The sequence below is a fragment of the Plasmodium malariae genome (genome assembly GCF_900090045.1).
Source record: "Plasmodium malariae genome assembly, chromosome: 14".
Lineage (NCBI taxonomy): Eukaryota > Apicomplexa > Aconoidasida > Haemosporida > Plasmodiidae > Plasmodium > Plasmodium malariae.
In genome coordinates this window covers 118,213-132,449 of record NC_041788.1, presented here as the reverse complement: position 1 = coordinate 132,449, position 14,237 = coordinate 118,213, and the positions used below count along the sequence as shown (strand labels likewise).

General features: G+C 18.8%; 4 protein-coding genes across 4 annotated transcripts; 3 read left to right on the top strand and 1 right to left on the bottom strand.

Moving 5' to 3' along the window:
• Nucleotides 1-1,043, top strand: PmUG01_14012300 (fam-l protein; the record flags this gene model as incomplete). Its single annotated transcript, XM_029007670.1, has 2 exons — nt 1-87; nt 216-1,043. 2 exons carry the CDS (start codon nt 1-3, stop codon nt 1,041-1,043), a joined length of 915 nt encoding a protein of 304 aa, XP_028864036.1.
• A 3,488-nt stretch (nt 1,044-4,531) lies between these two features.
• Nucleotides 4,532-5,426, top strand: PmUG01_14012200 (fam-m protein; the record flags this gene model as incomplete). Its single annotated transcript, XM_029007669.1, has 2 exons — nt 4,532-4,594; nt 4,746-5,426. The coding sequence occupies 2 exons, from the start codon at nt 4,532-4,534 to the stop codon at nt 5,424-5,426; spliced, it is 744 nt and encodes a 247-aa protein (XP_028864035.1).
• A 3,779-nt stretch (nt 5,427-9,205) lies between these two features.
• Nucleotides 9,206-9,811, top strand: PmUG01_14012100 (Plasmodium exported protein, unknown function; the record flags this gene model as incomplete). Its single annotated transcript, XM_029007668.1, has 1 exon — nt 9,206-9,811. One exon carries the CDS (start codon nt 9,206-9,208, stop codon nt 9,809-9,811), a length of 606 nt encoding a protein of 201 aa, XP_028864034.1.
• Nucleotides 9,812-13,090: 3,279 nt separating this feature from the next.
• On the bottom strand, nt 13,091-13,962 carry PmUG01_14012000 (fam-m protein; the record flags this gene model as incomplete). Its single annotated transcript, XM_029007667.1, has 2 exons — nt 13,091-13,747; nt 13,876-13,962. The coding sequence occupies 2 exons, from the start codon at nt 13,960-13,962 to the stop codon at nt 13,091-13,093; spliced, it is 744 nt and encodes a 247-aa protein (XP_028864033.1).
• Nucleotides 13,963-14,237: the final 275 nt, after the last annotated feature.

The window sequence follows — 14,237 nt, the reverse complement described above, 5'->3', positions numbered from 1 at the left end:
ATGGAACAACAAATTATGTCACTGTTATTTATTAAAATTTTTACATTTAGCCTTTTATTTTGGATATGCCATTTTTACATATATATGGTATATTAATATTACTTCAGGAAATTTGTATTATTTATACTTTTTGTGTTGTGTTTTTTTTAATACTGTTTTTTAGAATGATAATATTTAATCGCATACATAATAATTATTTATATTATCTTTTTTAGATGGCATTTAACAATCTTTTTGATATTAACTACAATCACCATAGAGAATTATATACAAGAAATTATCGTTCACTGGCAAATTATAAACAGTATAATCATTCAAGTATTACATGTATAAATGAACAGTTACCGAATGGAGTGAACAATAAAATTGATATAACTAGTAAAGAAAAATATGCTGAAAGAAAAAAAAAACATTCAAATAGAACTTTATCAACTAGTGCAAGAAGTCATAGAAAAGATAAAAAAAGCAAATCTTGTATATTTGAAACAAAAAAATATTCCCTTTTAGAAAAAAAAATATTCAAAGAACTTGATTATGCAGATTTTCTTAAAAACAACAGGACAATTAGTGATAAAATTTATAAAAAAATAATACTTAAAAAATGCGGATTACGACTTGCTTTACCTTTATTACTATTTTTGGTGTTAGCAATATCATTTATATTAGATAAATTTTGTGGATATGGGCTTACATATGTTTTGTATAAAGTGATACTTCTCTTTTCACCTGTCGTAGGTCTTGATGATCTAAGTAAAATTTCATATCTTAAGCATATTACAAATCTTTCAACATTATATAAAAATTCTGCTTCTCCGGCCTTAGTATATTTATATGACATTCTGAACAGACCTCCTTTAAATTGGTTCACAAAAGTTTTGGTAAAGGGAAGCGGTAAAAATATTAACTACTGTGTTCGATATTTTTTGGGATTTCTAATATATTTTGTGCCTTTATTCATATTAGGTATCATACTTATATCCGCGGTTTATTATTATCATAAAAAAGTTAAAAAATATGAAAAAATTAAGTTCAGAAAAAGATAAATGAATAATAATTAATATTTTTCTTTGCATAATGAAATATTCAATATGAACAGTTAACTGTAATATCTTGAATTGTATTCATAATATGAATACTCACAGTTGAATAAAGATTATAAGTGTAAATACATATACCTGTTCTTAAGGATACACACCAGTAAAAAAAAATCTTATTTGTTTTGTGAATTCTAATATATAATATGTTTTAGTTTGTAATTTAAGGTATCGTTATATCCAAATTGAATATTTTGAATTATTGAATATATTTGTATGAAAAATATGTCTTTGTGTGTTATAATTAATATTAAGTGGGACAATTTATATAATTTTATTTATTGCTTGTGTTAATTTATATTTTGACTATAAAAATACTTTTTTATATGTTTTCATTTTTCTTTAGTTTTAAATGAATATTTGTTGACATGATTTGAAAAATATTTGATTACAATTAATATAAAAAAAAATATGTCTTGATTTATTTTTATTGAAACGATGAAGATGTACTTTGTTTAATTGTAGTATTATATATATATTATAAAAGCTAACATAATATTCATTATATAAAATAAGTTTTATGATAAATAAACTGTAAAAAATTAACATTGTAAATTTCCTTACAACGGATTATTATTTTATATTTTTTTGATATAAAAAATAAAATATAAATTTACAATATAATATCTTTATTAATTTTCAGGTACTTATAATAGTTCAATAACTTATTATTTCTAAATGTACACAATTAAATGAAAATGACTACTATTTAACATTTTATTATTTATCTTAATTGTAAAGTTAATTTTATATCCAAAAAATTAATTAAATATAAAATATATGTTAAATTTATAAATATACCATATATATTTTATAACTTTTACAATATTATAAGTTTAAATTAATGAATTAAATGTAATCAAATATTAACAAATAATATGCATAAATAATTTTTTTTTTCGATATTTTTAAAATTTTATATACATTCATATCTATAGAAAAAGATAAATTATCATTAGGGGTAATAAAAAAAGTATATATTTTTTCTACTTTTATATAATAATCTGTGTTTTTTATTTATATTTCCTCATTTACTTATGTCTAATAATATATTATGTAAATAGTTAATATTATATTATAGAAGCATAAAAATATATGTAGTATATATTGAAAATTACTAATTATTTTATATTGATAAAACTTATTTTTTGAAATAAAATGAAATTAAAAAAAAAATTACTTTTCTTTAAACAATACATATCTACATTTATGTTATTTTTGGTTACATAGGTTTTAACTGAGTCTGTTAAAAAAAATTTCCATATATTTTTGTAGATGTTTTAATTAAATAAGTGTAATGATTTATTATTAAGTATATTAAGAATTTGTAATCGTTAAAAAATAATAAAATTTTGTAAAATTACTATTGTAAATGTAAGAATATGTCAATTTCCTTTTATACAATAATAATGAGGAGAAAAAAAAAAATATTTTAAATGCTTTTATATTTGAAAACCATAATTAAAAACACAATGCATTAGTAAAAATAATAGATTCAGAAGTTCATATTGCAAAAAGCGATATTGAATCTACTAGTAAATGAAATAATAATAAAATGTTAATACAAATATATATATAAGAGAATATTGCATTTATGTTTTACATATTAAAGAATTATAAAATTATATATTATATAAGGATATTAATCTATTTATATGTTATTACTTAATTAAGCAAAACCACAAATAATAGAGAAAAATATAAAATATTTTAAAAAAATAGGAGCAAAAAATATTTAGTTATCGTAAATGTTGCTCAAATAGAAAAATTGTATTTTTAATAATTTTTTAGCACAATTATATGCTTTACTGTGCTTATATTCAGTAATTAATATTATAATATATTTACATATAATTATTATGTTACATTTAAAAACTTAGTTTCCTTATATTTTACATGAAAATATTATTTATGAGAAAAAACATTAGACGATAAAAGCATGGAAAAATATAAACTAGTTAAACATGAGTCTTAATAAATTGCACTATCAATGTATTAATAATGTAAAATTATAAAAATATAATAGTATTAGTATTTGTAATATATTCAACTTATTTCATTTATTTAATTTTCAATTGTAAGAATAAAATTTTTTAAAGAGTACAATAATAAAATGTTATATATCAGATAATTACAATAATTCTTTGCGCATGACATGCTTTCATAATTATCACTGTTATGGTTACAGTACATACGGAATACATATATTGGACTATAATATTTTTTTATTGGTAAATATATTTTCAATAAAGCTTTTGCTGTTTATATATTTATGCCTATTTATTATATTGATCGTTTAAAATTTGTTCTTGACTTCATGTATCTATAAAAAATATATAAAATATAAAAGAATCCGTCTAAAGATAAAACTAGAAAAATTACTATATCATACATTTAAGTAAATTACATTGCTATCCTTTCTTATTTGTTATCTAGATATTGTAGATTAAATATATTATACGTATTTATAAATTTATATCATTTGAAGTATACCTAAATTAATGTGAATAAAGTAATATGTTTGTAACAATTTATTCATCAAGTTATTTTTTTTTTTTTCTTTATATTATTATATGAATACTTCCACTAAGTATGTACATATTTTAAAAAGAATTATAAAATTAAGTACATAAATATAACGATTTTTAATTTATACATAGTGATGCGGTGTGATCTTAAATAAACATTGTAATATTAAAAAATTATTTATAGAAATAAAAAATCAATCCTTATTTGCTTTTAGAATACATATATCTTTATATATAAATACTGTATATATTTTACATTTTAAAAAATATTATACAAAATAAAATATAGTTGTTAATTGTAATTAAATGCACTTGTTATAATTAAAGCAATGAAAAATGTTACTTTCATTAAATAATATTATTATTATTATTATAATATTTTATTTAAAATAAGTATTTTTTCAAAAATACAATGTTTGAGAATTTTGAATTATTAATAAGAAAATATCCATAAATTTGTAATTATTGTTTTAACATATAAAAGGATAAGTTATATATATATTCTCTACATTCTGTATATTAAACGAATTCATTATTCACCTATGAAAAAAAATCGCATATATACTTGTTTATACTGAAATTGAATAAAAAAAGTATAGATTAATTAGTGCTATATATTAATTAAATTATAAATTTTAAATATTTATAAATAAATTAGAATTATCACATTTTCATAAAAGTTCTATTTTTCTAAATAATCTTATGATAAAAATAATATATTATATTTTAAAAGTAATTTAACTTTGCATATGTAAAAAAATATAGTATAGTTACATACATTTTACTATGTATTTATGAAGTAATAATAAAAATAAAATTTTAAATAAATATACCATACTTTGTCATTAAAAGCATATTATTATTAATTTTTTTCCTATCGAATAAATTAGAATAATAAATATTTATAAAATGCTTCAAAAAATTAAGTTACCCCTATTTATAAAAATTTCTACATTTATCCTTTTAATATTGGTATGGAATTTTAACAATGAGTTGTTACAATTATATATTTTAAGGATATTTACGTTTTTCATATTTGTATTCTTTTATATTTATTTATATCAATTTGGGGAATTAAACTATTTATTCTATTGAATAATAATTATTACCTTTCTTTTTCTAGTGTATAATTGATAAGCCTCTGGATGAGAACTGTTACTTTCACAGGAAACTAGATATAAGAAATTATCGATTATTAGGAAAATATAAACAGGATAAAGATTCAACAAATGTGTGTTTAAAGGAACACTCAAGTAATAATAAAAGGAACCAAAAAAGAGATATATCTAATAATAAAAATGATGCCTATATAAAATACAAACAATCAATTAAAGATTTATTAAATAAGGAACAATACTATACTGAAATTGTGGATCATAATTCTAGTATGTTTGATGGAAAACATTTCCATTTTGAAAGAAGATGGATTAAGAAAAAAGACTATGATGAATTTCTTGGAAAAAACAGAAAAATTTGTGATATAGCTTTAAAAAAAATAAAATTTAAAAGTTATGGATTTTCAGTTGTTCTATTTTTTATTTTTTTCTTGTTGGGAATAGGAATACCAGGATTATATGGAATAAAGTCTTTGAATTTTAGTTGGGATGATATTGGTGAAAAAGGATTTTGGAAACATTTTAAAGATATTATAGAAAATATGGTCCCAATGGAAATAAGACCATATATTCATATAATAACTTTTAGCATACTTATGATTATAACATCAGTTATACTTATAGTAGTGATTTATAAGACATTAAGAAATAATGAAAAATACAAAAAAATTAAGTTGATGAGAGAATAAAATGAACAATAAGGAATATGCATTTTCATATAAATTAATGATTAATAAGAAGTATTATATGTAATATGTTTATTGTTATATTTTTTAAAGTCATACCTATTATTGATAAAATGTTATAACTATACATGAATATAAGGTATCATTTTTATAAGAAGATTAATAAATTATGTTTTTGCTTTTTTGTAGATTTGAATGTCTTAATAATTTTCATTTTGTATTATAAATTATTGTTTCAATATAATTAAATATTATTGCTTAATATATATATTTGTGCGTTAAATTTTATTTCTATTAAAAATGTGTGTATTTAATAAAAAGGAACATATAATATTAAAATTAATATAATTTTGTTAGTTTTATATTATAATATATATATTAGATTAAAAATAACTGTGTTCTATTTTTTGCGTTCTTCAATTGTGAAATGCCTATTGGTACAAGTAATAAGACAAGTTCATGGTTGGCTATATTTTAAAAATAAAAATATTCTTTTCTTTATTTAATCAAACCAAGTGAATGTGTTATAATGCATTATATATATTTTACTCAGAAGAGAAATCATAATTTTTATTAGAAAAATATTATAAAATATATTTATTACTTGTGACTATTTAACAAATGTCTTCCTTTTGTTATGGTATAGGGGAGGAATTGTAGATATATAATTAAATAATAGCATTTCTATATAAAATTCTGGGTATGATATGTTATATAATACCTGCTACCGTAATAATATATCTGACCTTCTTCAAAACTACTTGTCGCTATGCGATTCTTGTATTCACTTATAAATTTCCATGAATTTTTTTTTCTTAATGAATACAACATAATTTTCCAGATTAGGTGGATTAGTTTACAAAAAAATTACACATTAGTAAATACAATACTACTACAGTAGTAATTTTATGTCCTAGTAAATTAGAGAGATTATGGAAGTTCATTCATTATTTTAATTTCAAAAATTTATAGTATTAGCAAAACAAAAAATAAGAAAAATGCTGTAATAGTTGTTAATGTAATTATTGAAAATTTATAAATAATTTCATATCTTTTAACATGAGTAGTTTTTTTTCTCATGACTGTGATTATCTAATGAATTTCTTACAGGAACTTGGATTTATTTAGATTTAAGAGCCTCATGTTCATCATTAAAAAATTGTTAATATGATATACTTTTGCACTTAGTCATAAGTATTTTATAAGTAACATATTCAATTTTAATATTTTGTATTTGAATAAAAAAATTATTGCCATTTTGGACTATACATATATATATATGATTATTTTATAAACAATAGCATGTTTCATCATAGATTAGAAGATATTATGTATAAAATGTATTAATGCAACTTTTTCGAAATTGTGAAGCATATACTATATATGACAAATTATATAACAGGAGGTCATTTTAAGTATTTTTTGTTTTATTGTAGAAGAAAAAAGCTTATGTTTCACAATATGAATTATATTGAAAATATAAAATATATTACATTAAATAAAAATTTAATATTTAAATTAATATTTTTTATCTTTAATAGGGTATATCTAGTATAAAAATGAAAATAATATTTTTAAAATTGAAATTTATTATTGCTTTATATTAAACTTGTTTTATTATTATGCAATAAAATTTTTTATTAAATATAAAGAAGTTATAATGGTAAATATATGTGTAATTTATTGACTTATATTATGCATATATATATATATAAGAGTACAATTGTCTATTAGAATGTATGATTAATAAGAAAATTTAAGGTATTACTAGGAAGTTAGAGTATTTGTGTACTATTTTTTTAATTTAAGAATAACATAAATAATTCATACATATAAATAATTATTTTTTAAGAAAAAGTCTCATAAATATGTTTACAACAATGAATATTACTATGTGGAAAAAGTTGTGCTCATATGCAAATGTTTACCATGATTTTATAATATATGCATTTATTTTCCATAAATTATTTAATAATTTTACTATATAGGTTATGGTAAAATTTTAATTGGTTTATCTTATACTATACATTAAATTATTAATTACGTAAAAAATTGACATAATCCAGTGTACTAAAACCTATAAGAAACTGAATAATGTATTTCACAAATGCCAGTCTTACAGTGAATTTAACTGAAAACAATATATATAGAAAAATTCTAATTTCTTTTAAGTATATATTTTTTTTTTTTTTAATTTTTTAAGTTTATCCTTAGAATAGAAATATTTTAAAAGAAAAAAATTGAGTTCTATATTAGATGATTCTATATTAAATTATTAATAATATAATATTTTTGTAATTTATAATTTTTCTTTCTCCAAAATATATAGAAAAGTAAATATGTTAATAGAGAATAATTTTGCTGTTATAGATATATTTATCAATATATAGTTTTATGTTCATTAATTTGTATTTGTAAAAACTGTTTTTAATATAATGTATATGTAAATGAATTAACTAAAAATTATTTATTTTTTTAAATATTATTAGCAGTAAAATTACGAAATCATACATTTTACAATATTACTATGTTATTTTTTTATTTATTATGTACATTTAAAAACGCGTATGTAATATTCAAATGGTAAATATATTTCGCTAGAAATATCTATAACTTTATTATATTTTATACAAAATTTTTACACCAATTTTAATTTTAATCTCCATTTTCTTTTATTTTTCTTTAAATTTTATTAATATTTCTACTGAAAGCATACATTTTATTAAAAAAAAAAAAAAATATGTAGAAAAGAAGAAAATTTTAAAAATTTTCATTTAGTAGTAATGGGGAAAATTAAATTTAGTTATAAATTATAATTTATAAAATCTATGATGCAAATATAAGAACTCTGTTTTTTTTATTTGATTTTAAAATTGATATTTTTTTAGTACATCAGTATCATAAAATACTGATTTTTTAAATATAAAATAAACCGTAAAAATTACGATTTTAAAAATTAAAATTATACAATATTTGTAAAAATATTTCTATTTTAGTTCATTATAACTATTATTGTATTATGATAATTTTTTTAAAAATAATAAACTTTTGTTCCAAAATATAATGTTTATCTAAAAGTAATTATTATTAAGGAAATATAATTATAATTAGCATTTATTCTCTTAATATACGGAACATTGTATAATGTACATTTTATACATTATATATTTTATATAAAATGAATGTTTTCAATTATTGAGAACTCATTTGCTTTTTTTTATTTTATTTTGAAAAGGATTAATATAATAATTATTTAGTTATTTTACTGCGATAAATAACAAAATTAAGTATTTTATATAATTATTAATACATTAAAATTATGTTATTAAATTAGTGTTTGCCTTTTGTGAATAATATTAAGGTTAAAATATTTTAATACAATTCTAGAGTTCCGTTACATTTTCCATGTTGTAATATGTATTATACTTATTATATGCATATTATTATTTTTTTATTAAAAAAATTTAGTGTCCCTTTTCAATGAAAATATATTTATTGTCAATAATTTGTTATTATCAAGGCTTAATACTATATTAAAAATATACAGTATGAAAGTGAAATCTAAGCTATTCTTATTTATTAAAATCGAGACATTTATCATTTTAACGTGGATATATCGTTTTAATAGTGATGCCGTATGACCTATTTTAATTAAAGATACCTTTGTTGTTGATTTTTGTGATTTTTATATTTCTATTGATATTTCATATTACGATTTATTTATTTTTCTATATTTTGAATATTTCTTTTGTTATTTTAGAGTAACATTTGTAAATATTTGGATGAGAAGGACGTTATTGATGAAAAATTATGTAAAAAAAAATTATCGCCTACTAGCAAGGTATAAAAAGGAAAAGTGTTCAAATATCGTATGGGAAAAAAAAGATATTCTAAATAATGACGAATACGAAAAGAAATATATATCTAGGAATGGAAGGGTATCCAAAGGAAAAAATAAATTGCCAAAAGTGTATGCGTCAGATACTATAGGAGGCTGTAAACAAGCAGGGAAAAGTAAATCTTCTGAATATAATAACGTAAATAACTATTATGGGAAAAGAATGTTAGACAAAATATATTATAAAAATGTAGTTAGGTATAGTAAAAATGCTGATTTTAAGTTTATGAAAAAATGTATACAACAAAATGATGGGTCATTTTTTGCTTTATTTATCTTCCATTTAGTAGTTGGGGTAGCATTCGCTATGTTAATGTATTTGTTGTATGATAACCTAAGCTCTATGAGCACTAGAGATTTATTAAAATATTTTGGATCATTATATATATTATGGATTGTAGTTTTAGTGAGGCTTTTTTATATCCTAAGAAAAACTGCAAAACATAAAGAATTATTACATTTAAAAAGTAAAATGAACTACATAGAATAACATTCATTACATAAAATAGAATTTTATGACGATTAAAATATATAATTTCCTAATTGATAAACACAATTAACGAACATATCTATAATTTCAGAGATGCAATAGGTAGACCTGCAGACGACGGGTTTTTTTGATCCTCAAGAGTAAAAAGTTACATTTTTAATTTTTTTTTAAATGTGAATATTTTAATTTTATTCACATTTTATTTTAAAATATCTTTTCATTATAAAACAATATTATCATTTATATATATAATTTTGTATATATCAAAATTTTTTTGAAAAATGTATGTAGCTTCATAAATATATATGAAAGAACAGTTTATATATTTTCATTGATGTATGTGGCAATTTATGTTTGTAATCGTAAAAAAAAAAGTCTGGACTGATTTTTATTTTATTTTAGTCTTATTTTCTGTTTTTTGCAGTAATTAAAAAATGGAAGATTAATCTTTCTTATTAAGTATAAACGTAACTTGTTTTTCGTTTGAAGAAACAATGTGAATGAATATACTAATATGGTTATTTATATGTTTTCATTTTTTTCTGTTTTTTGTTTGTATATACATAACAGATTAATAACGAGTTGAATCAATCTTATCACAATACAATTTGTTTTTTTACATTTAATTTATATTTTCTTTATAATAGCTAAGATTAAATTTACAAAAAAAAAACCAATGAATCCTAATAAATCAGATAACACATGCAATTTCATATAATATATGAAATAATTAATTTTCATTTATTTCGATTCATTGTCTTTTTACTATTATAATACAATTTGTTTAATCATTGATATAAATTTCTTTGGAGGGCACAAAAAGGTATATGTTATTTATGATGTTTTAGATCGTATAAGATAATCGTAAGAGCCATTTTTGTGTATTTTAATAATTTTATTCAGGAATATGCTCCTTTTGAATTATAAATATAATTATATTTAAACATTTCGCTTTACAGTTTTGGGTTAACAGTAGTTTACCCTGTTTAATGTAACATGGAATATTACATTTATTTTTTTTTAACTGTTTTAGAAGGATACACCTTACTAATATTTATGCATAAGAAAAGGAGTAAATAATTAATAATTCAAATTAGTTATTTTATGTATGTTTATTTTACATTTTATTTGTATATTTATTGAATTATATGTTTTATAATAGGAGAATTAATTTAACTTTATTTACTTTTTTTTTAATTTTATATTTGATAAATGTAGGTAAATGTACATCCTATATGAATAAGTTCAATAAGTTTTTAAGATAGTAGATTAATTGATAAAAAATTAATATTATAAAAGTATTATAGTAAAATAAGGAAAATGTTATTGTGAAAAAACATTAGATGAATATAGAAATGTCACTTATTTTTCTTATTGATTAAAGTATATATTTTTGTGATTCTACTAGTATTAATAGAATAGTTGAGAAAAATTAATAAATATTTTGTAAATATCAATATATAATGGTTAGTGAAACAAAAGGAAAAAAAATTTTGCGTGAAAATACAAGTAGTATATTTTCATTTATTTTTAAACAATATACTTCAATGAAAAATGTTATATACACTATAATTATATAACATTTATGATATTATTGATTGGAAGAATCATAACCAATTATTGTAGAATATATATTCAAGATAAATGAGTATTATAAGTGATAACATATCTAGAAGAAAGAAAAATATTAATATATATATATACCTTCAGTATTGCTATATACTTATGTTATATGCATTTAATCAAGACCAAATAAAGCATTTCAAGTTTTAGAGATAAGGTTAATTCTATGAAATATAGAGTACATATTTGTGTTATATAATTTTTAGTAGTATTTTTTTTCGACGATTTTTAATTTTGCATATTGGTACATTCTTCAAATGAAAAACAAAATTCTTATATTTATCCTTTTATTATTATACATATTTAATTTATATTTAATTCTATTTTATAAAAATATATTTAAATATTTATGATAAAATAAAATGAATGTTACGCATTTATAAATTATCTATAAAAAAATAATCCATTTTTTCAATTTTATTCTGTTTTAAAAATAAGATTTATTTTTTAAGATATTATTAACTGTCAGAATAAACTATACATATATTTATACATCTTAAAAACGGTATTAACACTCTATATAATACATATATAAACCTTAGGAAAAATTATAACATATATATAAATATATGCATACATATATTTATATAATTTTATGAAAATTTATATGTAATTTTGCTACCTTAAAAGAAAATTTTTATATTTATATATATATAACACGTTCTTGAAGTGAACAATTTTGAAAAAACTACGATAAAAAAGGAAGAATTTTAAATATATTTTTTCTTCATATATGTGATAATATTTAATTCATTATTTTATACATTTAATGAACTAAAAAAAAAAAATGTATATATATATATATAGTACATTTTTAAGTTTTCACTATGAAATTAGCCGAGTAATTATAAATATTAATAAAACATTTAATGGCTTCAATAATTCATTTAGTTCTGATGACTTTGTTGTCTTAATTCATCAAAAAATTTTAAATAATACACATTTTATAGAGACATTATTTTTTAATATATTTATAAAATATGATATATGATTTTCAAAAAAAAAAAATAAGAATATATTATAATGTATGTTACAAAATATATAGATTATAATATATTTCTCATAATTATTATTTTATAAAATAAATATTAACAGTTATTTTTTAAAGTAAATAAAATTTGTTTTTATAGGTCAAAGAAACAATCTACGTTTACTTTGTTTAATTAAAATATAAAAAAGTCATATTTATTATCATTTTAAGGATAATTATGAATTTTTACCACAAGATGAACCAATAAAATTCTTTCATTCTACAAAAATATAAAAACATAAAGTACCATTTTTAGTTCGAATATAGCTAAGGCATTATTCGTATACAATGATTTGTATTGTCCTTTTATATATTAATTTTAGTGAAATATATTTTTTATAAGATCCTATTGAAATAGAAATATTATATTTATTAAACCATAATATGCAATTAAAGTGAAAAAATAATATAAAATAAAATTTTAAAAATATCATAACATTAATATTAATGAAAAAATGATTAATTTAACTTTTTTTTTCTTCTGTATTAAAAAGAAAAATTATACATACATGTATTTATAAAATAATAACAGTTATATGTATGTTTTATAAGAATATATTCCGTAAAAATATTACATATATTAGTTGATGTTGATAACCTCCTTACATAAAAATGTTTATTTCTAATTATTCATTTAATTCGGACATTAACTTAATTTTATTATATTTTTCATTATTTATTAAGAGCTTATATAACGCTATTACAAGTAAGACAGATAATATAAACATTAATATTCCAAATGATATTAAGAAAAAGTATTCTTTCGCTCCCTTCAAGACACCTTCTACTGCTGTCCATACGTTATCCAAATTTAATGCAGTTTTAATAAGCCATTCTCCTGCACTTTTCAAGTATTTAAAATGTTGTAATACTGGCAATCCAATTGCGAACAAGAAAAAAAGGAAAGTTATAAAAGCTCCATATCTGTATTTTCTGAATTTTATTTTTTTTAAAGCTATATCACAAATTCTCCTTTTTTTTTCAAGTAAATCATCATAGTCTTTTTTCTTAATTAATTTTTTTTCAAAGTGGAAGTGTTTACCGTCAAACATTCCATTATCATAATCTATAATTTCTGTATAGTATTGCGCCTTATTTAATGGGCTTCCGTTATATAGTCTGTTTGTTTCTTTGTACTCCTCTCCACTAAATGGTTTATCCCCTTTCAAATCTAAATTATTTGAATCCTTATTCTGTTTATATTTTGCTAGTAAACGATAATTTCTTGTATCTAACCTTCTACATGGTGTCCAATTCTCATCCAAAAATTTGTTAACAGTTCTCTAAAAAAATTATGTTAATATATATTATTTCACACAATAAATAATCTAATAATAGTAAAAATTATTAAAAAAAAATAAAACACGAAAAATATATAATTTACAGAAATCCATATATAACATTATTATACTGTATCACAATAAAAATGACATATCCAACTTAAAATCATAAACGCAGAAATTTTATAAAATAAGAAGGAATTAATTTTTTTTTCCATTATATAGATCATTCGTATATATATATATTAAGGGAAATATTAATAATAATATATATTGTTGCTAATTTTAAGAGATGTTATATTTATTTAAAAATACTTTTTTTTATTGATTTATAAATACTTAATAAAATATATATAATTACAATGTATTTTACGGTATATACAAGAAATAAATCTTTAAAAATATTTAAAAAATTTTTAACATTAATGATATGAAAAAAAAAAAAATAACTAACATTCATTAAAATAAAATAATATATATTTATTTATAAATA